Genomic DNA, 26,690 nt, shown 5'->3' with positions numbered 1-26,690 from the left:
GTGCGCACTCTACCTTTGTGTACGCCTATCTGTAAAATATGTGCTAGGTAAGATATGTGTGTATTTACAGAACAGTGATTAGGTGCATTTTTGGCATTTGTGTGTGTATCTGCACACATATGCACAAATATTCCATTATTCTGTTCTTGTACATGCACGATCGGTTTGTAAATGTTTGTGCTTACTTTATAGAATTACCTTCATTATATGGTTAAATTGCTATCTACCCGCAAAAATGGTTTTAAAAATTATCTTCTTAGTATGGAGCTCCATTTTTGCTTATGGTTCACTCTTGGAGTAACCTGATGAACTTGTTCTACTGAGACAATTTCAATTTTGGGATCCATATTTACTGTCTTGGTCAAGCTCAATTCTGCTGTAAAGTCCTGCTTTTGAGAATGTCTTAGTTCAGAATTGACAAGGCTACTAAACTAGCTACATCAACAAGTCTTTTTGGCTCTGTTTGCTATTCTGGATTCGTGCTGCCCATCTGCCTTGAGCTGACTATGGTACAGTTAACTGAAACACTGTTCAAAGTGTTCCATAAATCTGAGATTTAGCGAAGATGATTCTGACTCCACATGCACTACCATCATCAACATTCTTGGCAGAATTCAGTACAGTCACTAACTGGGATTCAGATTTTGATTCTGGAAATATGGTAAACCTACTCTTATTCTACTTAAGTCAGACCTGGATGGAACCACATGTCCTCAACCCTAATGTAGACATTAGTTATGGTTGACAATTTGCTCCTTTTTTCCTAGACAAGTTGATCCAATCCTTGGTTTTCCGAACTACATCAACGGACTACTAGTTTTCCTATTCTTAGCCCATGCGTGCAATCTTAACATTGATGCCAAATATTAATTTCCATAATATAGGATTAAAGGAATGAATTCAAGGACTCACCACAGGAGAAGGTGAAAGTGCAATGTTGCCTACTGATGCCCTCAGTTCATCTACTATTGCAGCACTTCTGATATTGTCTTTAGCCTGTAAAGGCTTAATTTTAATGTTAAATTTCTTGCGTACTTCTTCTTCTTCTTCTGATTCACTGGATGAATAAAAGTGCTTTCCTTTGGTAGGTATATTACAGTTAAAGATCACGCTTTAAAATTCAGCCAATAGATCTAAAATATTTTCAGTGGATTGCTATATAAAGAGATTCTAGTGAAAAACGAAGGCAACAGCACTTCTATAATGACAGAGATTCTTATAACAGGAGTATCCAATCAGACTGCATATGGCAGAGGTCTATATGGCATATCAGCCTGACTAGGGGAGTTCTTACTGGAAATTACTTCTAGAGGAAAGGGAATATTCACAGAGGATTGAAGAATTCCTGTTAACTTCCAAATGGTCAGTCCATTGTCATTTTATATTTGTCTTCTTCTAGTACTCTAAGCGTACATACAAGAGGATATCATCTATTGCTTAATTTTTGATCTTTTGCCTGTTCAGTAGTTCATTTAGTACTGTTGTCTGGTTCATTTTATAATCCCCAAAGAGGCCATAATTTGCATGCTTACAAGATGAAGCAGAGCAATTTGGAGGGTTGCTTGTATATGAGAAAACATAGGGTCTAGCATGACAATCAGCTTTTTTGGCAACTGATCTATACTCTAGTAATCTAAAATGACTGATAAGCAGAACAAGGATAACAAATCTAACATATCTATCTATCTATCTATCTATCTATCTATATGTGTGTGTGTGTATGTGTGTGTGTAAGAATTTTACAAACTGGGTCATGTAAGGATAAAATAGAGGCACTTTCAAATCCAAATTAAAATGTAAATATATAAGGAGGTCCTTCTCTGCAACTATGACAAGGGAACTGTATGGCAGGGTTCAGTGATATACAGCCAGCAGCTAGAATGCTTCATAAATGCACAGGGGGCCAAAGGTTCACAGGTACAAGGAATAGCCTGACCATATAGGAAACAAAAACGTGGTTACAAAATAAAGATACATTTCTGATGGTAGTCTGAGAGAAATGCTCAGATCAGGTAATCTGATTGACTTAAACTAATAAACCAGCAACATGTCACTAGGAATCAACTGCACAACAGGCTATGTGACCATCTGGCTCCAGGTAAGGGGGAACAAGAGAGTTCATCCTTCTCATCCGTTTCAAAATATATTGAAAACTGGAAGCTTTGAAAAGGGAATGGAATGAAACAGGACCACTTCACCTATTCTTTACCACCTGGAGCTAGGTCACAGCATCAATCCTATAAATTTATAGCTATTACTATCTGTATGTAATCAAAGAACTGATTTGTATAATGTATCAAACTCAAAGGCCTGAAGGGTATTCTTTCACAGCAACTCTTAATAGTAGTTGAATTTAAGAGGGCAAGTAGGCACCTACTTAGGCATTATTTTATAAAGACATATAAGTTAATTATGGTTTTTATTTTAGAGGCACTATTCATGTTTTAGATGTCCATAAACCGGCATTTAGATGTTCAAACTTCATGAACATCCAAATCTCGATTTTACAAAGCTGGGACATGACTGTCTAAACCTGAGGAGAACTCATACAGCAAGGGAGCATGGGTTGGGTGGTAACCAGGGGCATATCTGCATGGGGCCTCAGGGGCCTGGGCCCCGCAGATTTCGCCCTGGCCCCCCTCCCGCCGCCAACCCTCCCCCGCTAATGTTGTTTACCTTTGCTGGCGGGGGACCCCAACCCCCGCCAGCCACCGAGGTCTTCAAAGTTCTTGTTCGTCGTCCTCCGTGGCCATGCTGTACCCTGTTGATTCGGAGTCTGTCTGACGTCGCACCACGTTGTACGCGTGTACAACGTGGTGCGACGTCAGACAGACTCCGAATCAGCAGCGTACAGCATGGCCACGGAGGAGGACGATGAACAAGAACTTTGAAGATCTCGGCGGCTGGCGGGGGTTGGGGGTCCCCCGCCAGCTGAAGAATTATTTTTAAAAGCAGGCGGAAGCGAACCTCGGCTGGCGGGGGTTGGGGTCCCCACCAGCAAAGGTAAACAACGTCAGCGGGGGAGGGTTGGCGGCGGGAGAGGAGGTGGAGAGAGTCGTTGGTGGCAGGGGGGGGGGCTCTGGCAATGGCAGGGGGGGAGTCGTTGGTGGCAGGGGGGCTCTGGCAATGGCGGGGGGGGGGGGTCGGTGGTGCCGGGGGGGGCTAAATGTGCCTCCCCTCTCTGGCCCTGGCCCCCCCTACTGCCAGAGTGCAGATACGCCCCTGGGTAACAGGCTGAGACGAGTACATAGATGTACATTCCCCATTTCAGAAGGGGAGAGCATGTCTATGACCACCAAGATCAACTTTGACCTGCTCCCAGGATGTCCAGAGTTCCAAAAAACACACTGAGCAGTCATGACAGCTACTGACTGAGGTCAGAACCATGCATTGGCTGTCAGGCCTGCCAATGTCACCGCAGAACACACTGAGATGTCAGCAAGTGCAGCTGTGCTACCAGCAGCCTGGTAGTAAAGGAAAGGCTTCACTGCAGAGGACCACCAATACCCCCCACCTACATCGCTGCTCCTTGACACCCCACTTTGAGCCTTTCCCCACAGATCTCCCACCACAAAAGCCCCTGCCAAGTAGCCCAACCTGACCCCCCCCCCCCCCACCAGAAATTAATGCTTCTGCCTGTGTAGCTCTGGGTGTCAAAATGGCAGCGCTTGCCCCCCTAGCAGTATTACTGCAAAACTACTATTAGGAGTCAGTGCTGCCATTTTGACACTCAGAACCATATGGGGAGACAGCAAAGAGGACCTGTCCCACCCTGGTCCATTACATCACCATTGAGAACCCGAGTGAAACCTGGGGGTTGCTGAAGTGTTCTGGAGGAGTGGGGGGGGGGGGGTGGTCCCATTGGACTATTTAGGAGTGGCTCTTGTGGTGGAGGAAGTGCTTGGTAGACCAGCATTTGGAGACAGATAAAAGTAGTTCTGTGCAATTCACCCCTTAAGGGGACTGTGCAGCCTTAGAATGCTCAGCACTTCAAATGACCAAGCAATGGAGGTCATATTCATACTGACGGCTAACAATTTATATATACAATAGGTATAGCAACAAAGCAATATGGACTTTTCTGGAAATACAGCTCTGCAACTGCAGCAGGAGCTACTGTACTCCATTGATTTCTCCAAGTTTATCAGGAGTTATCGTACTCTGACACACAGTTCTCAGGCTGGGGTCTGGAGCTGTCTGACATCCAAAGAAATATGCTATAAGAATTTCAAAATTAGGGAGGAAGTGACATCACAACTCTGGATGGGATCCCTAAGCTCCTGCTTCCCCACTAACCTAACTTGCTTAATCCCTTGCCATCCGCCTTTGCATTAGCCTTACCTGTGCTTCTGAAGTGTTGGAGAGACAACATTATGGCTACCTGAACTAAATCTGCTAAGGAGGGTGGTAAGCTCCCCCATAAGCTGGGACCCAAACCTTCCTCGTGTCATGCATCCCCAGGCCCCGATTCCCTGTCTGAGTCCTTGCAGTCGGCGGCTGAACATACGGAGGCTGCCTCCTCACACAGTGTGTCTCGAGGTTTTAAGTGCTATTTCATAGAAAAGCGACAACAGTTGAAAAGCATGCAGGATGAAATTTTGGAGAAAACTGGGACTGTGTGTGGGGACCTTAGAGATCTGGTCATGGGAATGGAGGACTTGGAGACCTGCACTGATGAGAATACCGAGGTTCTAGAACCACTGCACACTCAGACGGGATCTCTTTGTAAGCAATATGAAGATATGTTGCTTAAACTTGATGATTTGGAGAATGAGAGCAGCAGAAAAATTTGAGATTCCATAGCGTGCCTGAGGCAACAGGAGTGGGAGATTTTCCTGCCATTGAGCAGCTGCTTTGAACTCAGCTTCTTGGCAGAAATAGGGATTCAGCCCTGGTTGAGCTTAAGTGTGTACTGGGAAAGTCCACCACCCCCCCTCAAATCACTCTAGGTACACTGTGGTGTGGTTTGCCCAGTATGCTGTAAAGGAGCACATCTATAAGCAAGCTTGTCAGAAGGGCGCTTTACATTATCAGGATCTTTCTGCACTTACTTTGTTTAAGCAGACGGATTTTAAACTGATGTTGAATTTTTACAAAAGGAAAAGATTTCCTACTGTTGGAGCTTTCCGTTTGCCTTATCTTTTGTGTTTGTGGGCAAGACTCACCGAGTGAAAACCATCTCTGAGGCTTGGTGGATCCTGCAGGGGTTGGAGGTAGTTCCTCCCTCATATTCATCAGTGGTTGCTCCAGCTACTTGCGTTAAACTTCAACAGTGGCAGCAAGTCCCAGATAAAGCACAGATGATGCGGTGGTTTCCTTCTGCTGGGACTCACTGAACTTTGCTTCTCTGTCATGTCAATACATCTTGATACCTGTTGATTGTTAAATTTGGAGCTGCTGCTTCTCTCCTTAGAAGGGGTGTACACTCTTACTGTTTCCAAAAATGGGCTTGAGATCTAGCTTCAGGGATGCTCTTTATTGTATTCAGTTACATATACTGTTGTTAAGAAGCATGAGTGGCTGTGTTATTTGAACTATATTTGCGCAAAGATTTTATTTTGCTTTGTTTTTCTTCTTGCATTGTGGGTGGGGAGGGCAGGGTCGGTTGGAATGGAGTTGTGGGTCAGAACCTCCATGTTCTTGCAATGTGTGCGTTGGCTTGCATTTGTAGGTGTTTTATTATTATTTTTGGGGGGCTTGGGTTTTTATTTTTGTTGGTTGGAGCCGTTTTTTGTTGGGGAAGGGGATGGTACTACTTTGATTCTTTCATGCTGGGGGAGGGATTCTTTTTGTATTCCAAGTGGGTTATTTTCTTCTGGGGGGGAGAGGTTTTTTTTTACCAACTGTGTAATTTCTTTTCTGTTTTGTTAATTTACTGAACATAGGGATTGACTTTAAGATTTTAACTTGGAATGTAAAGGGACTTAATTCCCCTAGAAAGAGTCATTTAGTTTGGCAAGAAATCAGATCAAATCAACCCCAGGTTGTGATACTACAAGAGACACATTTTAAAGTGGAGAATGAATCCTTGTTTCACAATGTTCAGTTTTCTAAGATGTTATTTGCTTCTGATGTTTCTGGAGCAAAAAAGAGGGGAGAAGTGCTTCTCTTTCATAATCTCTTGTCTATCCAGATTGAACGCATGAAGCGTGACCCTGAGGGATGGCACATTTTTGCTCATGTTTTAACACGGTGATTGTAATTTTACTTATGCTACTGTTTATGCTCCAAATGCAGGTCAGGCTGCTTTTTTTTTTTTTTTTTAAAAGAAGCTAACCCATTTTCTTTCTATATTTGTTACTGGTAAATCTTAGGAGATCTCAATGCTTGTTTGCAAACTGGCTTAGATCACACTGGGGTCTCTATTGGGGATGCTATCCATAACTCTAAAGCCTTCCAGCATCTTACCCATGCTCTAGGGGTGGTGGATGCTTGGAGGCTAGCCAATCCTAGGGGTCAAGACCATACATTTTATTCCCATTCTCATGGCTCCTATTCCAGAATCAATTATTTGCTTATTGATCCTGCTTCTCTCACTGCTGATTTTGTATCCTCTATAGGCATATTTGCTGTTTCCAATCACACTCCTACTTAGGTTGAATTATTTGATGTTGGGGGAGAACCTAGGACTAGATACTGGTCAATAATGCTTTGTTGGGAGATGAGTCTGATTCAAGCTTATAGAACTTTGCTGAAGGATTACCTTGAGCATAACCTGGACACTGGCCCGCCCTTACGCATTGTTTGGGATGCCCTTAAGGCAGTTTCTAAGGACTTTTAGATAGTTAATATACAGAAAAAGTGGCCAATGCCTCTGCAGGCTGAAACATTAGGCTTATGAGAAAAACAATGGGATAAGCTGTATGTTGGCCTTGCGCCTGCGTAGACAACAGGCTGATAGAAGTATATATAAAATGAAACATAGATCTGGCATTTTATTGACCTGTACCACTCAAATATGGGACCAGTTTAGCAAATATTACATTGACTTGGTGGCCATTGATTCTTATTTGTCTGAGCTTGCTCTTCCAGTTTTAACACCTGCACAATGTGTATCTCTGGATGGAGAGCTCATGGTTCAAGAAATGCTACAAGCTAATAAATCCCTACCTAATAAAAAGTTCGATATATATATTGTCTCTTCTTTGTAACTTTGACTTCCAATAAAAAAAAAAAAAAGAATTTCAAATTAGAAGGAATTCCAAAGAAAGAAGAGAACAATCAAAAGTGAAAGTCTGATGAGTAGTATTCAACCTGGGCAGGTTTCTGGACTGGTCTGGTAGTGCTAAAGGAAAGAAAGTTTTCAGGTAAGTGGTAAGATATAATTTTCCCTTATTTAACGTCCATACCAGATCAGTCCAGAACCTGTGGGATGTAGCAAAGCATTCCCCCAAATAAGGTGAAACTTCAGTTTTGTGGACAAACAAGTCCTAAACCATAAGATAGGAAGGTTGGAGGCATCACATGAATCAAACATGAATTCATGTGAAAACAATAAGGAATTCAGTGGAAAAACCAAAAGACAACAGTGGAGGGTGTCCACCAACCAAAAATTGGTAAGTGAATTATAGTATATATAGAATTGTCTAATTATGAAGAAAGATCACAAGTATGTAGAAGTAAATGGAAAAACTGGAATACCGATTGATAATGCTTCTATACAGGGAAAGAGCACTGCAGATAGATAAATTTGAACCTTATTTCTCAAACTGATGACTTAAGACACTACAGAAAGATCTTTGGAAGAAACCGTTCTCAGAGCCCTTCTAGGAAAAGAAAGTGTGCAGCGTCTGAAGTAGCGGTCAAACTACAAGGAGAATTCAACAGAGGATACAAAACAGAATACAGAATCAAGGACTGCACCTCACAGAGAAGATGCAGAATTTCCTAGACTCGTACGAGTACAATGTGAAACACACCAGGAAATACAGAGAATCCCTACCTCTGTAGCAATAAATGACACCGCTTATGTATAGACATACAAGAAACCATGGAGGGGGCAGAGAATCTACTACCAGGGTGTTCTTGGATTAGGAGAAATACACCAGCAGAAAGAGAAATCTGAAACAACTCCTATACCAAATGGCAATTTCCTGAAAAAAAATGTTACAACCTAAAAAGGGAAGCAAGAAGAGAGGACTATAAGTGAGAGACTATGTGACTGCTTAGTCTTATGCCAAGGCAAAGTAGTAGAAGATTCGCTGACGTGCTATGACTAGCCTAAAGAATGGTACTCCTTTTTCCCCCACCCTACTGTATACCAGTGTAAAAAGGGTGGGAGAATACTGGAAAGCTCCAGGATCATACTCTAACGGATGGAGCACTCCAGCTGTGTAAAAGGCAGGGAGTCTGAAAAAGGATACATTTTTTTTGTTTTTTATAAACTGCAGCCAGAACCCTTTGCAGGACCAGAGGAGTTTGGGGCGGAAGAGGTGAAGCAGGGGACGGACCCTGACCTGCAGAGTCTAAACCCCTGAGCCATGCAGAAATAGTGTGCTTTCACAGTGAGAAAAGATATAATGCTCTACACCACTGGAGGTGAGACAGAATTTCTGGGTCAGGCTCTCTGGCATTAACAGTTGTATCCGGTGACATAGCTGTAGAATCTTGCAGAGCCGAGCAAGCCCTTGTATAGTGTCTGACACAAAAGTTCAAACAGACTCGCTTTCTATAGAATTGGCGGAGGAGTGTGGTAGAATTGGCAGAAGAGACTAATGCAAATTCCTTTTACACACTGTATGTGTTCTCTGTCTTATTTGAGAACTAATAACTAGGCTAGTGCAAACCCAGTCACCTCAAGGTAAAAAGACAAGTAATTAAAGTCCGATTCAGAAACAAATTTTCCTGAAGGCACGTAAGAAAATATGTGAGGAAGACTCCAGTTCACTTAGAAGATGTAGTTTACTGTAGAAAAGGCACTTTGCTTTTTATTTGTTCCAGGGAATTAATTTTTTTGTTCTTTTCTTTTTGAAAAGATTGGGAGAGATGTACTCAAAGTAACCAAGGTCATCTGTTCCTTGCAAAGAACATTTGACAGCTGTAACCAAGGTCACCTGCTCCTTGCGGCTCTCTTGATAGCCACAAGGTGCTACCAAGATGAAACCTTCAGGGTGTAGAACAGCTGGTACCAAAAGGGTACTATAGAGATCTTCAAGATGAAAAAGAAATGAAAATGTCAGAATGCAGATAAAGCAGAGATCTCCAAGGTGAAGTATAGCTGATAGACTTTGTATGCAGTAAAGCAGAAATTTTCAGGCAGAAATGGAACTGAAACCTTGTTGCTGGAACCCAGCTGACTCTGTAGGTAGAAATACAGTTGTTTCTTTCAAGCTGCAATGTATCTGACCCTTTCAAGTTGTAATGCAGCTGACTCCTTCAGACTGGCAATATAGCTGACCTTCAGGTTGCAAAACTGGTGAATGCCATATTACAAATTAGCTGACCCTGTCTGGCAAATGATACAGCTGACTCTTTCAGGTTAAAACCACTGACTCTTCCGGCTGTCAAGACCTCTGATTTTTTCAGGCTGCCAATATAATAGACTGTCTCAGATGGGCAATACTATTGACCATGTCATATGGGAATACAACTGTCTCTGTCAGGTTGTATATACCCATGACAGGTCAACAGAGCTGAAACAGGCCACCAATACAGTGGAGTGTCTCAGCATGGCAATACAACAGATTGTACCAGCCTGTTAATATAGCTGACTATTTCATGCTGACAAAGAGTTGAGTGTCGAAGGCTAAAGATAAAGCTGATTGGCTCAGGATGTCAATATAGGTGACTGATGTAGACTGATCATACAAACAACTGTATCAAGTTGCCAATAGTGTTGAGTTTCTCAAGCTGGCTGTCTCAGAGATTCAATACAACTGATGGTCCCTGTTATAGTCTGTACAGCTGACCATCTTAGGAAGTAAATAAAGCTGACTCCCTAAGCAGGCCATATAGCCAACCATCTCTGGCAGATTAACATAGTTGACCATCGTAAACATCTATATCTGAAAGCTTGTCACAACATAGAAAATATCTGCCCAATGGAACAGAGATAAAATTCCAGGTTGGAATACCACCGAGGCTGATATCCAGAGGAAGAATGAATAAATAAGAAATAAAAGTAGAATTGCTGTGCTTAAAGGTAAATACTAGAGTCACCAGCAAAGAAGCTACCTCAAGCCATCTCAGTACGAGGACAATGCAGATAAAGGAAAACAGCAAGAGATGCCTGGTGGAATCGAAAGAATATTTACAGAGTGCTCCATAATAAAAGGATAACCACACTAAAGGAATCAAAACTACCACCACTCCCATGCTCCTATGAGAGGAAAACAGGCCAGCAAGAGAGTCCTAAAATCCTGGAAACCCAGGAAGGAAATTTGATACTTTTACTAGATATAAAAATACTGTGCCACAAGTATGACATAACAGCTGTTCAAACTGTGCAGAGTGTGCTGAGGCAACAGTTGCTTCAGGAGAATTGAATAGCCAAGGAAAATACTTATGTGAAGGAGAAATAAATCCCCCACTAGGGAAGACTAATTATTGTCCCCTAAATAAGGGCCTGTGCCGTGAGAAACAAAGAGGAGCAGAAATATCTGTCAGTGGGAGATAAGCTGGAACTGGTAGCTCTCTACATCAGGCTCACCTACAGAAGCCAATTCAGAACCCCATGCAAATCAAAACTACGCTGTCAATTTCATCTTGCTTGAAAATACAGAGGCAGAACTGGCAGCTCCATGCCCTTAACTTCTGTAGCCAAACATGGGGAAAAAGTGCAGGACTGTGAAATGAGTGTTATGATGCTGCAACTCCCCTCCCCCAGGGGTCAAAGGGGGGAAGTCCAAGGAGTGCTTTAATTCAGACATCTTCTTTAAGTCATTTCAACGCCAAGAAAACCTACTACCAGGGGCAAAACGGGGGAGTAAGAGGGAAGGGACCTGTCACTACCAAGTATTCCCTAAAGCTTCCACTGTTACTGTAGATGAAATTCAATTCTACTGAAAGCAGCTCAACTGACTCAGAAGCACATCCAGACCACTGAAATCAGGACCATCACCATACACTGTAGAAAGAGAAATACTAGGCATTCTAAACCTGCACGGGCCTCTTAAGGTGCAAATTGAACAGAACTACTTTGTTTTTCTGTTTCCATCTGCTGGTTGATAAACATAACACACAGTTTAGGTGGCAAAAATTGTGCCTACATTGCAGGAGCAGACGTTTGCATCTGCCCCAAAACAGATGTAAATGTCCACGCCTAGATTAGTTAAGTACACGCATAGATTGGGGGATATTTTGTAATATATGAGGTCAATATTCAAAGTGATTTAGGCAGGGTCCGCAGGGATAAAGGGTTATGAATTTGATAAACCGCCTTTCTGAGGTACAACCAAAGTAGTTTATGTGTGCAGGTACTTTGAGGCTCCTGCCAGTTTATATTGCACTCAGTGGGCTGGGTACCAATATTCAGCGGCACTTAACCGGCATCATAGCTGAATATCCACTCTAACCAGCCAATCTGAATCCAAGCACTAGAGGGGTATTCTGGGGCAGGAGTCAAGGAGGAGCCAGCAGTTGTGAGGGTTACAGTGATATTCAGTGGCAATACCCACATAGCTAAGTGAACAGACAGGACCACACAAAAGACAGTCCAACCTATGCCTGCTAAGCTATACGGGTGCTGGCACTGAATATCGGCCATCACTCACATAGCTTCCAGGAACCATCCTGTAGCTTTCCATGTTCCTCTCCTTCCTTGACTCCTCCCCAACATGACACAATCCCCCTGAATCAAACTCCCCCATCCTAGACACAACCCCAACCATAGAAACCTCCCTCATATGACATGACCCCCCCTAATTGTAATCCCCCCTCCTGGACCCAAACCCATCAGTGGAAGTCCCCCTCATATCTCAGTAGGTCCCCCGAACCTATCTGACCATCTCTAGTGGTCCAGTAGTTATGGTGGGTAGAAGCAAACCCCATTCACTCCTGCCAAATAATGGTGTATGTGACCTCTAGTTGTAGACTTATGGTACCACCACTAAGGTCTGATCCTAGAGATCACAGCTGCTATTTTTCAGCATGGACCACCAGGTCAGTAGGGGTGGAGTTTGCTCCTGCCTACCTTCCCACTGGACCACCAGAGATAGTCAGGCAGGCCTGGAGGGCTTACTGGAATATAGTGTGTGTGTGTGTGTGGGGGGGGGGGGGGGGTTTCTGTTGTTGGGGTCTGCTCCAGGAGAGAGTATTTATTTATTTATATTTTGCTCACACCTTTTTCAGTAGTAGCTCAAGGTGAGTTACATTCAGGTACTCTGGATATTTCACTGTCCCAGGAGTGCTCACAATCTAAGTTTGTACCTGAGGCAATGGAGGGTTAAGAATTGGAATTTTGGGGGTAGGGGAATGTATCACATCATGTTGGAGGGCTTCTATTGTTGGAGTCGGGTCTGGAAAGGGACACTGGAATTGAGGGGGAGGGCCGGAAGGACCTGAAATCCTCTTTTTCTGGTCCCAGATGTATATCAGCAGGGACCTGCATAAGTGCTGGCACTCAGCTTATGTTCTTATAGCCCTGGATATTCAATGCCGGTGCCCAGACATGTCCCGGCACTAAATATTCAGGCCTAATTTAGCCAGTGACAACGCTTAAAAAAACACCAACTGCCGCTGGCTGAATACTGGCCAGTATGTGTGCACTTGTGAACTTTGTCTGTGATTTGCCCAAACTTCACATCTACTGAAAAAGTAAGTGCTATCATGTCAACACATGGACTTTTATGCCAGCTGGAATTTGATTAACAGGCCGTTTACATGTGTATGTGGCTTTATGAAATTACCCTCTTAATGTAGCCTGCTCTCGTCCATGTTTCAGAAGTCATCAGTTTTTCTGTTATTGTTATCTGTGTGCTTATTTGCCAATTGAATTCTAGGGAATTTAAAGTTTCCCCTGATTAACTGTGTCAGTTTCCTTTCTTCTCTGTGCATGAAGCACTTCACAGGAAGGATTTGTAGAATATAATGAGCAGCAGCCCTAAAATAAAAAGGAAGGATATAGCCTGGTTCAATATCTGGTCTGATGCTGTAACCTTCTTCGTCAACCTCAGGGGAATTCTGTGGAAAGAAATTACAAAACAAGATTAATACCATAAATTACTATAGAAAGACAAGCGTAATGACAGCTTTTCTTAAGTCTTAAGGGAAACACACAGAACAGCTAAGTCTGACATGATAAACATTGGTGCATGGATCCAGTATAGGCTACATCTAATATAATAAAACGCACCCTCAACGTTCTGAGGACAACGTTCTGTGAAGCCATGAAGCCATCTGACTTCACTCCCAGGCTGAAGGGTTCGTGGATTCGTGGTGTGAAGCCTTCAAGCCAGCCAGCCGTCTCTACCCCGCCCTTGCGTCAAACGTCATGACGTCGAGGGCGGAAAAAAAACCCCAAACAAATCCGGAAGCAAAGCATCAGGGAAGGAGGCGGCGCTCCCAACGTCTAGCCTTCCCTTCAATGTGTTCCGCCTTCTTCTGACGTCAAGGATGACGTCAAAAGAAGGTGGAACATAGCGAAGGGAAAGCTAGACGTCGGGAGCGCCGCCTCTTTCCCTGACGCTTCGCTGCCGGAACCGCCACGGAGGTAAATTTAAAAAGAAGAAAAAAAAAAAAAAGGGATGCATGGATGCGAAGGGGGGGGGGGGGGACATGGATGCGAAGGGGGGGGGGGGAAGAGTGCGGGCCAGGCTGGGACATGGGAGAGAGAGGAGCATGGATGCGAGGGGGGGTCATGGAAGGGAGAGAGGGGACTTGCTGGAAAAGGATGAATGGAGGAGGCAGGGGACAGAGGAGCATGGATGGGCACGGATTGGGAGGGCAGGGCTCAGGGAGAGAGGGGAATTGCTGGAAAGGGATGAATGGAGGCGGCAGGGGACAGAGGAGCATGGATGGGCATGGATTGGGAGGGCAGGACTCAGGGAGAGAGGGAAATTGCTGGATAGGGATGAATAGAGGGGACAGATGGGCATGGATGGATATGGATTGCAGGGCAGGCCTCAGGGAGAGAGGGGAATTGCTGGATAGGGATGAATGGAGGGGCCAGGTGACAGAGGAGCATGGATGGGCATGGATTGGAAGGGCAGAACTCAGGGAGAGAGGGGAAATGCTGGATAGGGATGAATGGAGGGGGCAGGTGACAGAGTAACATGGATGGCCATGGATTGGGAGGACAGGGCTCAGGGAGAGAGGGGAATTGCTGGAAAGGGATGAATGGAGGGGGCAGGGGACAGAGGAGCATGGATGGGCATTGATTGGGAGGGCAGGGCTCACAGAGAGAGGGGAATTGCTGGAAAAGGATGAATGGAGGGGGCAGGGGACAGATGGTCATGGATTGGGAGGGCACGGCTCACACTCTCTCTCTCATATACAATGTCTTTCTGACTCTCACTCTCACACACTCTGTCTCACACTGTATCACATTCACTCTCTATGTGCCACACAGTCACTCACACACTCGCTTGGTCTCATACACTCACTCTCACAGAGAATCTGTGTCTCACACACACTCTCTCTCTCACCCACACACACACACTCTCTCTCACACTGTGTCTCACATACACACTTGCACACACTGTCATTCTCACACACACACTCTCTCACAAACACACTCACACCCAGACTCACTCTCTCTCTCACACACTCACACTTTCACTCTGACTCTCAAACAGTCACTCTCACATACACTCCCAAACATACACACTCCGAGGAAAACCTTGCTAGCGCCCGTTTCATTTGTGTCAGAAACGGGCCTTTTTTACTAGTAATTACATATTTACATAAGTATTGCCATACTGAGACAGACCATATGTCCATCAAGCCCAGTATCCTGTTTCCAACAGTGGCCAATCCAGGTCACAAGTACCTGGAAAGATCCCAAAACAAGTACAATACATTTTTATGCTTCTTATTCTAGAAATAAGCAGTGGATTTTCCCCAAGTCCATTTTAATAATGGTCTATGGATTTTTCCTTTAGGAAGCCATCCAAACCTTTTTTAAACCCCGCAAACTAATTGCTTTTACTACATTCTCTGGCAACGAATTACAGAGTTTAATTACACACTGAGTGAAGAAATATTTTCTCCGATTTGTTTTAAATGTACTACTTTGTAGCTTCATCATGTGCCCCCTAGCCCTAGTATTTTTGGAATGAGTAAACAAAAGATTCATGTCTACCCATTCCACTCCACTCATTATTTTATATCTATCATATCTCTCCTCAACTGTCTTTTCTCCAAGCTGAAGAGCCCTAGCCGCTTTAGCCTTTCCTCATAGGAACAACTTTGAATAACTTTGTGTCGTCAACAAATTTAAGTACTTCACTAGTTTCTCCCATCTCTAGATCATTTATAAATATGTTAAAATAAAAAGCAGTGGTCCCAGAACAGACCCCTGGGGAACATCAGTATCTACCCTTCTCCATTGAGAATATTACTATTTAACCCTACTCTCTGTTTTCTATCTTTTAACTAATTTTTAATCCACAATAGGACACTACCTCCTATCCCATGACTCTCCAAACTCCTCTGGAGTCTTTCATGAGGTACTTTGTCAAATGCCTTTTGAAAATCTAGATACACAATATCGACCAGCTCACCTTTATCCACATGTTTGTTCACTCCTTCAAAGAAATGTAGTAGATTAGTGAGACAAGATTTCCCATCACTAAATCCATGTTGGCTTTGTCTCATTAATCCATGCTTTTGAATATGCTCTGCAATTTTGTTTTTTTGTAATAGTCTCAACCATTTTGCCTGGCACCGACGTCAGGCTCACCGATCTATAATTTCCCGGATCTCCTCTGGAACCTTTTTTAAAAATCAGCGTTACATTGGGCATCCTCCAATCTTCCGGTACCATGCTTGATTTTAAAGATAAATTACATATTACGAACAATAGTTCCACAAGTTCATTTTTCAATTCTATCAGTATTCTGGGATGAATACCATCCGGTCCAGGAAATTTGCTACTCTCCATTTTGTCAAACTGTGCCATTACATCTTCCAGGTTTATAGAGATTTCATTCAGTTTCTCTGACTCGTCAGCTCTGCATACCATTTCTGGCACAGGTATCTCTCCCAAATCTTCCTCGGTGAAGACCGAAGCAAAGAATTAATTTAATCTCTCTGCTATGGCTTTATCTTCCCTGATTGCCCCTTTTACCCCTCAGTTATTTAGCGGTCCAACCGATTCTTTCTGATAACGTTTCTACACCCGTCTGTTCATCCTGGCCACGTGGAGGGTAGTACACTCCTATCACTATCCTTTTCCCCTCTGCACATGGATTCCAAGATGTGTTTTGTTTCCTATAGAATTTTCAAATCTATTTGATTCAATTCCCCGCTTAACATACAAAGCTACCACCAATTCAATCCACCCTATCACCACAATATAATTTGTACCCTGGTATGACAGTGTCCCACTGGTTATCCTCCTTCCACCAGGTCTCAGAGATACCTATTATACGAATTTTTCATTTAGTGCAATATATTCTAACTCTCCCATCTTATTTCTTAGGCTTCTGGCATTTGCATATAGAAATTTCAAACTTGTTGTTCCTATTTATATCTTGCTCAGTAGTTGACAGTGTTAATTTGCAATCTTTTGTCTGATTTTTATTTATGGACATCTGATCTACTATGGTCTCTATTGCAAGATACCCCTATCTTCCCTGTTTTGGTGATATATTTGAAAGATACCATTTTCTGAACCATGCGTTTTTGAACAACTGTCAGTCTTCCCCCAGGTTCTAGTTTAAAAGATGCTCTAACTCCTTTTTAAATGTCAATGCCAGAAGCCTGGTGGAACCTATCCTTCCAGAATAGGATCCTCCTTCCCCAGAATGTTGCCCAGTTCCTTACAAATCTAAAACCCTCCTCCCTGCACCATCGCCTCATCCATGCACTGAGACTCTGGAGCTCTGCCTGTCTCTTGGGACCTGCACGTGGTACGGGTAGCACTTTGAAAAATACTACCCTAGAAGTTCTGGATTTCAGCTTTCTACCTAAGAGCCTAAATATGGCTCCCAGAACCTCTCTCCCACATTTTCCTATGTCACTGGTACCCACACATACCAAGACAGCCAGCTGGCTCCTCCACAGCACTATCTAAAATCCTATCTAGGTGACACGTGAGGTCCGCCACCTTCGCACCAGGCATGCAAGTGACCAGGCAATCCTCATGTCCACCAGTCATCCAGCTATCTACATGCCTCGAATCACTAACTACAACTGCTGTCCTAACTCTTCCCTCCTGGGAAGTAGCTCCTGGAGACACATCCTCGGTGCGAGAGAGGCTAGATAAGGAAGTATCAGCATACAGGGCATCTTTCCTATGCAGCAGACTTTTTTTTTTGGGGGGGGGGCGTTTGCCACTGGATTGGTCACTGTCAGAGACAGGATGCTAGGCTTGATGGACCCTTGGTCTTTTCCCAGTATGGCAGTGCTTATGTGCTTATGAGTCAGCTCTGGTCTTCAATTCCTGTTTCTAAGCAACATGAGGGTTATAATATCTTATAAACAAGGGGTTGGAAAATGGATTGACTAACATGATCTATATGATCTTGTGCCAGGCTTCTTCTCTGATCTGTACAACAATGCTACCATACCAACATATTGTAGCATTGGTTTTATCATAGAGATGCAGCGGTATCATCACACTAATATATTCTGCAGAATCAAAGTGACAAGTATCCAGTTCGGTGAACTGTAGCAGGTGGAAAATTAAGACGCCAGGCATACAATCCCAATACAACATTTTAATACTGATCTGAGCCACCTCATTTAAAACCAACAGTAAGAAAAGAAAAACAACAACTAATATATACAAAGATATACTTCTGTTGCAGTATACTGGTGCAGCCTAGTTTTAATTTAACTTTCAATTAAATAGCAGAAAATGGTTAGCAAAATATAAGAACCACCTTGTACAAGACAGAGTGGAGGATCTGTAGAGAGCAGAGGTATTTTTAATATACAATCCAGAGGCCAATGTCCATACTGTTCTATAATTTATACCATTTATTTCCTTTTCCTCAGCTGATTGTTTTTGCCACAATCAGCGGGCTCAAAATTGCACCTAGAAGTGGGGCTGCCCCTACCATTAGGCAGACTACATGTCTGCCCAGGGTAGCAGGACAATTCTGGAGTGCAATAAAAGTCTTCCCCCTGCTAGGCCTGCTGCCCCTCCCATCTCTCATGGCAGCCCCAAGCTTAAAGGCCCATGCACAAAGTACTGCCTTGTCCTGTACTCCTCCAGTCAGACTTCCTGTTGGAGGAGGATGGCACACTGCAGTGCTCCAACTTGCACAGTAGAAAACCTTTAAGCAGGGGGACGTGGGAGGATATAGGGAGATGTCAGCAGTGACCTGGAAACAGGGAAGGAAGGGGGGTGGGGATGCAGGACACAAGGTAGGGGTAGAGAAGGGGAGATGCTAGTCACAGAGGGGAGAAACAATCAGGGAAGAGGAAATGCTGAACTACCGGGAAGGGGTGGGGGGGGGGGGGGGGTGAGGCTGAAGGTTCACTTAGGGCATCCAATACCCTGGGCCAGCCATGACTAGCAGTGCTGTTCTAAGTGACAAAGAAAAAGGAGCCTAAGGGAGCAATTTTCAAAACTGTGAAAGTGCAAAAAGTCAAAATACCCATGGACTTTGCATCGATTGACAAAAAGAAAATATTTCCCTTTGAAAAGTATCCAGGAAAAAGTAGCCACACAAATTTGCACTGACTTTATCTATGGATACTTTTTTTGTGATAAATGAAGTGTAGTGTTGAAACTGCAAAACGATGTGCATTATCACCTTCCCTGAACCCACCTTGTTTTTCCTTATGAATAAAAGTGTGTACAGTTGATCCCTGTGCATACCTTTACCTCAGGAAAGGGTATGCAGCCTATTTATCCAGGTAAATGATTTTTGAAAATTGCCCTCCCCAGATAATGGTTTTCAACTGTGTTATCTACACACTATCCTGAAGAATGTATAAAACTAGATTAAGATACTTACATATCTTTCCCAGTCAATCTCTGCATAAAATCCATTTGGTGCACCATTTGATTTCTTCTGTAATGATTTTTAAAACATTAAAAATATTAATATTCAACAGAACTTAACTATTTATATAGTGTTATCCAATACTTGAAATTCAGTAAATAAATGAAGATGTCTGACATAGAAACAGACAGACTTTTTTAAGACTGGATTGCATTATGATGAATTGTATTTTAAGAGCAGATTTATATATAAGAATTTACCACCTTTTTCAAGAAATTCACCTAAGGCAATGTACAGCAAGAATAAATCAAACATAGGAAATAGACAATTACAGCAATAAAAATATTCAAACAGCAGTGCATAGTGTGGCATATTACGCTACTTACAATGTCAACACAACATGCAATAAATCATCTTTATAAACAGCACAAGGTGTAAGTGGAACATATACACAAATAAGATGGAGGAACAGGAGTTAGATAGAAAATAAGTGGACTAATAAAGAAAGTTGCATGTGATGTCACAAAGGTATATGAATATGATCTCAGCTGGAGTAGGAGTGGGTAAGCAAGTCTAGCTACAGTACGTGCAGCCGGCGTTAGTCCTTGTGACTGTGTGACTAGCAAGTTAGTTGCTTCTTCCAATAAAGGCTTAGAAAGGGAACCAAGCTTTCACCTCCTTCCTGAAGTAAAAATTGCACTGAGTGAAGCCTTTCAGGGAGTGCATTCCAGAATGTATGGGCTCAGGGCTGCTGAGAGGGGGTGCAGGAGAGGCAAAATTCCCTGTGCCCGGTCTCCTGCTGCCTGCTTCTGGGTCTGTTCACCCCTGTTCCTGCCTGCTGCCCAAGACCCAGAGGATTGCATTAGCACAATATCGTGTTAATGCAATCATCTGGGTCCTGACTCTCACATGGACAGGAGCAGGAGAGGACAGACCGCGGGAGCAGGCACACAGTAAGCAGTTTGTTGGTTCTGGGCCCCGCTTGGAGGCAAAGACTGAAAGATAAGGGCGTGGGCATGCGGGGTGGCGCGAGTAGGGGGGAGCGGTGCGAGTGTGTATGTGGGGGGGGGGGGGGGGGCAGCTTGTGGCGGTACGGTTCTGCCCCAGGTCCGGCTATGTCTCTCGGCAGCCCTGTGTGGGTTACTCTGGAGACAGCTCATTGGCGGGTCTCACATCATCACAATATTTATAACAAAAACAGTATTTAGGGCTAGATTTACTAAAGTGTGCTATCATGTTAGCATGTACTAACACAGTTAACATGCATTAATGGTAAATAGGTCTAATTGCATAAAATAGAACCTGTGGTAAACAATGTGCTCAAGAGTATTAGTCTGTGGTAACATGACAGCATTTTTTTAATAAATCTAGCCCGTCAGTACCATAACATATTTATATTGGGCTTTTACATATTTATTTTTTGGGGATTTTGGATTCAGTGATGTAATGAGACCTAGGTTCTAGATAGTGACTTCTGGCTGTTCCTGCTTTTTGAATTTTCACCTCCTCTCCATTTGAAATCAGCACTACAGTAGCAAAATGGGGGGGGGGGGGGGGGGGGGGGAAGGAGTAAAAGACTGAGGACAGATAAAAAGTGCCCATTTCTTCTAATGTCAAGTCTCTTATTCTTTAGTTTCACACATGAAAATAAAACAATAAAACAATTAACCACGAAGAACACCAATTTCAGAACACTTTTACAATCTAATCAATATTGCTGCAAGAGCTCAAAGTTTCTTAAAATATACGTAAGGGGCTCCTAAAGGTTGTTGTCCTTTATAGAGGTTAGTTTTGTTATATACTTGATATACTGCCTTTCAAATAATAAAAAAAATAGTTTACAAAGCATCCGTCATCAAATTCACATAACTAAAAATACAAACAAGATAAACAGGATTGGCTTACAAGAAATAAGTCAAACAAAATTAAACAAGACAAATCATAAGAAACAAAACAAAATTAAAACATAAAATGCTCAATTGATTTACCCATCTAAATTACTATATAATGAGAATACCTAATCAGCAAAAGTAATACAAGTTAAAAATAAACTTTAATGAAAATTAATTAGTTCAAATAAGGAATGGAGGAGTGGCCTAGTGGTTAGGGTGGTGGACTTTGGTCCTGAGGAACTGAGTTCAATTCCCACTTCAGGCACAGGCAGCTCCTTGTGATTCTGGGCAAGTCACTTACCTCCATTGCCCCATGTAAGCCGCATTGAGCCTGCCATGAGTGGGACAGCACGGGGTACAAATGTAACAACAAAAAAAGTCATCTTATTAGCGCACATAATCATGCTGAAGACCACCTGCACAGTGAATACCACCATGTTTCTAGAGATGCCTGGGTGAAAAGAAGGGACTTGGACCACTCTTGAATTTTGTCTTATAGTTCCCCACTTGAAGACCTGTAGGCAAAGCATTCCAAAAGTATAGGAATCTGATAAACATAAATGTGCACATGTGTGTGTATCTGTTGAGTTTCTATTTGGCCCATTTTCCAACTTGTGACTTTTCACTGGGTTTTCCTCATGCCACGTTTCATCTCATTCTGTTAAATTTTTGGAGATTTATTTGCCCTCAGTCAGACCGACAGACATTCTTGACCACTATTGTATAATTCTTTCCACATCTCATTGGATTGGAAAGAATAAAAAGGCTGATTAGTGTACTAGTCTCAATACAGATGATATATGGAAAAGGGATGACAAAAAATTCTCAAACATACAGGACAATGGAGAACTGAATAGTTATGAAGGCAAGATGGAATTGAAGAAGTGAGTTCCAAAACCTGTTGAGTACGATCAGCTGTTCTCTGGATAAATTCAAGATTTTATTTTAAGGTCATGGATTTTGATATACTGCCTTTTTGTGGGTACAACCAAAGCAGTTTACATGTACTATTTGCAGGTACTTTTCTGTCCCTAGTGGGCTCACTACCTAAGTTATCTAACATAAACATTTTTACTGAATATTATATATCTTATGAACAAATGCTTTTTACTGCAAACTTACATATCCAATAGCTCACTATAAAAGCAGAGTCATGGCCCTGGCTGTGCCTCCAGCCTTGGGCGACACACTGACCTTGTGGGACCTCACAGCAGAGGTTCACAGTGTCCCTTGGTGAACCCACCCTTCAGTGGGCTGCTCTCAGCTGTCTGGTTCTGTCCAGGACCTGGCTTAACGCATGCATCAGTTGCAGAAACTTGTGCGGGTTGTTCAAGCTCTGATCGATCCCCTGGACCACCAGATGTCTGCAGCACATCAGGCTTTGGCCACTCCTCCTCCAGGCCCTAATCCTGTGCTCACATCCACAGCTCCAGGTATTCATCTCATGGCTCCCCCGAGGTATGATGGGAACCTCAAGAACTGTAGAGGGTTCATCCGTCAGTGTCGGATCATCTTTGAGCTCCAAGCTAGAGACTTCTCTTCCGATAGGGCCCAGGTGGCCTGTATTATTTCCTTGCTATCTGGCCAAGCCTTGCATGGGCATCTCCACTCTGGGAATAGAATGACCTAGTGCTTGATGACCTCCATAGCTTCTTGGGACACTTTGAGGGTTTTTCAAGAGCCTGGGAAAGTCATGTTGGCTGTATCTGGGCTTCTTAGATTGAAGCAGGGGATGCGGACCTTGGACAATTATGCTATACCAGTTCCACAACCTAGCTGCTGAACTAAATTGAAATAATGACAGTCTTGTCACAGCCTTCTGGCAGGGGTTGACACCTCAAATCAAGGATAAGCAGGTCGGGCAAGACCTCCCTACTGCACTGGATGACCTTATCGGTCTCTGTAATATGATAGATATTCGGTTCCAGAAGTGAGCTCAGGAATTGCGCTCCCAGGAGAAGACGAGTTTGAAAATGAAAATACCTAACTACTGGTACATTCCATGTACTCCCAAGTCAGAGGCAGGGTCCACCTTCTGATCTTGAAAAATCCATGCAAGTGGACCACCCTCCTATCTCAGATCAAGAAAAACAGATGTGTCAGACCTTAAATTTATGCCTCTACTGTGGGGAAAAAGGACACTATACACTTAAGTGTCCCAACAAGTTAGGATCCTCAAGCCAAGTCCTGGTTGGGGATATGGCACTGGATTCCCCCTCCCCCCCCCCCCAAACCTCCCAGGGCTTCTAGTACTCAATTTCTAAATTCCAGTAGTGCTTGATCTAGATCAAGAAGAGAAAAGTATCGCTACCTTCCTGGATTTTGGAGCAGGTGGAAACTTCGTAGATGAAGCCTTTGCCTGGCATTTCAAAATTCCTACCCAGGATTTGTCTAAGACCATTCTTGTCTCCTCAGTCTATGGGAACATTCAAGGACATCTGAAAATCCGGACAGTTCCAGTACACCTGTGCACTGGAGATCATAGGGAAGGCATTGCTCCATATATCCTCCAGATATCCATGAAGCCCATTGTCTTGGGATTACCCTGGCTACAGGAACACAATCTGACCTTATACTGGGAGAGAGGCGAAATTCCTGCCTGGAGTGATTCTTGTCACCAACATTGTTTGGATTTCAAGACATCTGCTGTCACCTTAGCCATCACTGGTATTCCACATGATCTGCCCTGGACATAAGTACATAAGTGTTGCCATACTGGGAAAGACCAAAGGTCCATCAAGCCCAGCATCCTGTCTCCAACAGTGGCCAATCCAGGTCACAAATACCTGGCAAGATCCCAAAAAAGTATAAAACATTTCATACTGCTTATCCCAGTAGGGTTTGAGCCGAGGTATACCCAAGCAGCAAGCTGCAACCTATCCTCCTCATCAGGAGAACAAGGAGGCTGTGGATCTCCTCTTGGGAGTGAGGCTTCTTCAGGATAAAACTTGGGCACGCCTAGTATCTAAGACCCAGACCATGGAAGACTCCATGTCTAGGGATGTACCGAAGGAACAGCCTATTTCCTATATCAGGCCCAAAGAACCAGACCTTGGGGACATGGTCTAGGACACCCCTGATTCTAGGAAGGCCTATGATTCTGAGCACAGTACTTGGACAACTGTTTGCCATTGTCTGGCCCCGATGACTCTGAGAAGGTTCCTTCGCTTGTGTCTTCACAGATCCTACCCTAGACTGGAGACCTTTTGTGGGGGGGTGGGTACTGTCATGGCCCTGGCCATGCTTCCAGCACTGGGCAATTCACTGGTCGATGCTCTGACCTTGCGGCAGAGGTCCGTAGCATCCCTTGGTGCCCCTGCCCTTCTGTGGGCTTCTGTCAGCAGAGCTCCAGGGTGCCTCAAGGGCGATGCAGGCCAGGGTGGGGCCTCCTAGGCGTGCACACGTGCATCAGGAGCATGCCTTTGTCATCTAACCGAGAGGAGGAACCACGGGATGCTCTGCACAAATCTCCGCTCTGGGGCTCTGTTTAAGGAAGTCCCTGCCTCAGCACTGACAGCTGTGGTCCTGGTGCCAAGCCCTGCCTTGTCTCCAGTTCCAGCCCTGCCTACCTCATTTCCAGCTCCAGCCCTACCTGCCTGTCTCTAGCTCCAGCCTGGCTTGCCTGTCTTCAGTTCCAGCCTTGCCTGACTGCCCTCAGCCTGAACCTGCCTTGCTTACTCCTGTACCTAACCTGGGTGGTTTGCCTGCTGCCAGCCGGTATCTGCTGGCAGCCTAAGGGCTCACCTTCCCTGAGTTAGTTACAGGCAGTCTGTTTCCAGTATGAATTCATTTGAAAAAATTTGTACTCAATAGATTTTGGAATTCATCATTAATTACTGTCTGAAGTTATTGTCAAGAGCTTAAACTGAATCTGGAAAGAGACCAGAAACCAGTACTGTGAAGTCAAAAGAGGGTGATCACATAATCATACTTGTTGGCATTCATTACAAGTACTACTGCATAATGATATCACAAAGAAGGCATTAACTATGTTTTTACTCCCCACTGGGAGGTGTCAGAGGTTTAGTGGCATAAATAAAACTGAACAAACCCAAAGATTTCTGTGCCCATTCTCCATGGAAACAATCCAGGACTCAAGATCAGAGTCCGCAGGCATGCAAGAGAGTGTAGTAGTCTTAACGTGATTTGCTGTCACAGAATTCTTGGCGGAAAGTCAAAAGATTTAGAGGAACCTTTCTGTGGAGACAGCCTTCCTGCATATGCAATGGGAGAGGATTCACCAGCTGGAAACCTATCCCAATAAGGAGAGCTATAAACTTGAAAGTCTGTAAAGAGTATCCTGAGAAGGGTCTTTGGGTCCTAAAAATCCCCTTGTGCTGGTGAGCTAGTTGTTGATTAGTTCTATCGTTATGAATATCTGGATCTTTGTTTCAAAACCAGAACACAAGAGCAGCACAAAACCTGGCAGGACTGCAAAAGATATTTATTCAAAATGTGAAGTAAATAAAACAAAACAAAACAGAGGCACCAATGGTGTACTTTACAGCCAGTATATTGAAAGGAAATGTATTAAAATCATTAACAGCTAATGGCTGTTAAGTACACCTTTGGTGCCCCTGTTTTAACCTTTTGTATTCCTCTTTGAGTATTCCCTAAGTGGGATTTTGTTGTTCATCCACCCAGGTAGATTTCCTATCCCTGTCTTAACCTTTTTTATTTACATTTTGAACAAATATCTTTTGGAATCTTGCCAGTTTTTGTGCTGCTTTTGTATTTTGATTCTCATTTTTTACTGACATTTTTGCTTCTTTTTTGTGTTTTGGATCTTCTCCTATATTATTCTTTTTTTCTTATGGATATAAATATTTGCTCTGTCACTCTCTGCTGGAGGGGCTGTATAGTTCCATTGGTCTGAACTGGTCTGGCATGGAGGAAGGGGACTGACATCCAGGTTATGTGCACAATGTAGATATTAAAAAGTCAGCAGACTGCTTTGGTATGGTGCTATTCATCCTCAAGGGACGAAAACACTTTATTCAGAATTTGGCATTTGTTGTAACATTTGCTCAAATATAAATTGTCTATCTGAAAATAGCCTTTATTCAGTCTAGCTAAAAGTATGTGCAGTCTTCCACAATGGGCATACTTTTAGCTAGACTACAGGCAGGTATTTCTAGATGTCTGTTTAGGTCTAGGGAGAGAAATAACATGTGCAGATTGTATTTTTAAATCTACTTTTATTTCCCGATTAATTTTCAATTGCAATAGAACTAAGTGCAATGTCTTCAGATACTATCCCCCTCTGTTTACCAAGCCATGCTAGCGGCTGCCATGTGCTAATGCCGACAAAACACTCTGAATGGGCTGTGTCGGCATTGCTGTGCGGCTTTGTAAACAAGGGGGTTTATATTCATGGACAATTTGTAAAGAGAATGTATGCACACTGACATCAGAATAAGGGTCCAATTCAAACCTTGCTATCAGGATGTGCTTTCCCACATGTAAGAAATGTTCCTCAGAAAAATCAGATCATTTGGACAAACTGACTGATTCTGGGGATTTGGCATATAGGAGGTACTCTACTGCATTAAAGAGAATCAGATCTTTATCCTTTTTTTCTGATAGATTTGTTTATTCATTGATTAGGAATTATTAACCGCCTTTATGAAGAGATTCACTCAAGGTGATGTACAGCAGGCATAGTTTAACATAAAACTTACAGTTTTATTAACAGCATAACAATAGTAAAAATGACCAAATATAAACATGAATACAATAAACG

General features: G+C 43.3%; 1 protein-coding gene across 8 annotated transcripts in view; it reads right to left on the bottom strand.

The window, feature by feature from the left end:
- The window catches only part of SGIP1 (SH3GL interacting endocytic adaptor 1), a 247,057-nt gene that overhangs the window by 121,081 nt on the left and 99,286 nt on the right, over positions 1–26,690 (bottom strand). For all 8 annotated transcript variants that reach the window (XM_030207461.1, XM_030207464.1, XM_030207465.1 and 5 more), the window contains exons 6-8: positions 19,068–19,124; positions 13,062–13,119; positions 913–1,088 (exon numbers count right to left, since the gene is read on the bottom strand). In XM_030207461.1, the coding sequence (XP_030063321.1) occupies positions 913–1,088; positions 13,062–13,119; positions 19,068–19,124 (291 nt within the window). The remainder of the gene's footprint in view (positions 1–912; positions 1,089–13,061; positions 13,120–19,067; positions 19,125–26,690) is intronic.

The sequence above is a fragment of the Microcaecilia unicolor genome, chromosome 6 (assembly GCF_901765095.1).
Source record: "Microcaecilia unicolor chromosome 6, aMicUni1.1, whole genome shotgun sequence".
In the NCBI taxonomy this organism is placed as follows: Eukaryota; Metazoa; Chordata; class Amphibia; order Gymnophiona; family Siphonopidae; genus Microcaecilia; species Microcaecilia unicolor.
Note: the sequence above shows the minus strand (reverse complement) of the source record. Positions and strands in the feature narration are given on the sequence as shown.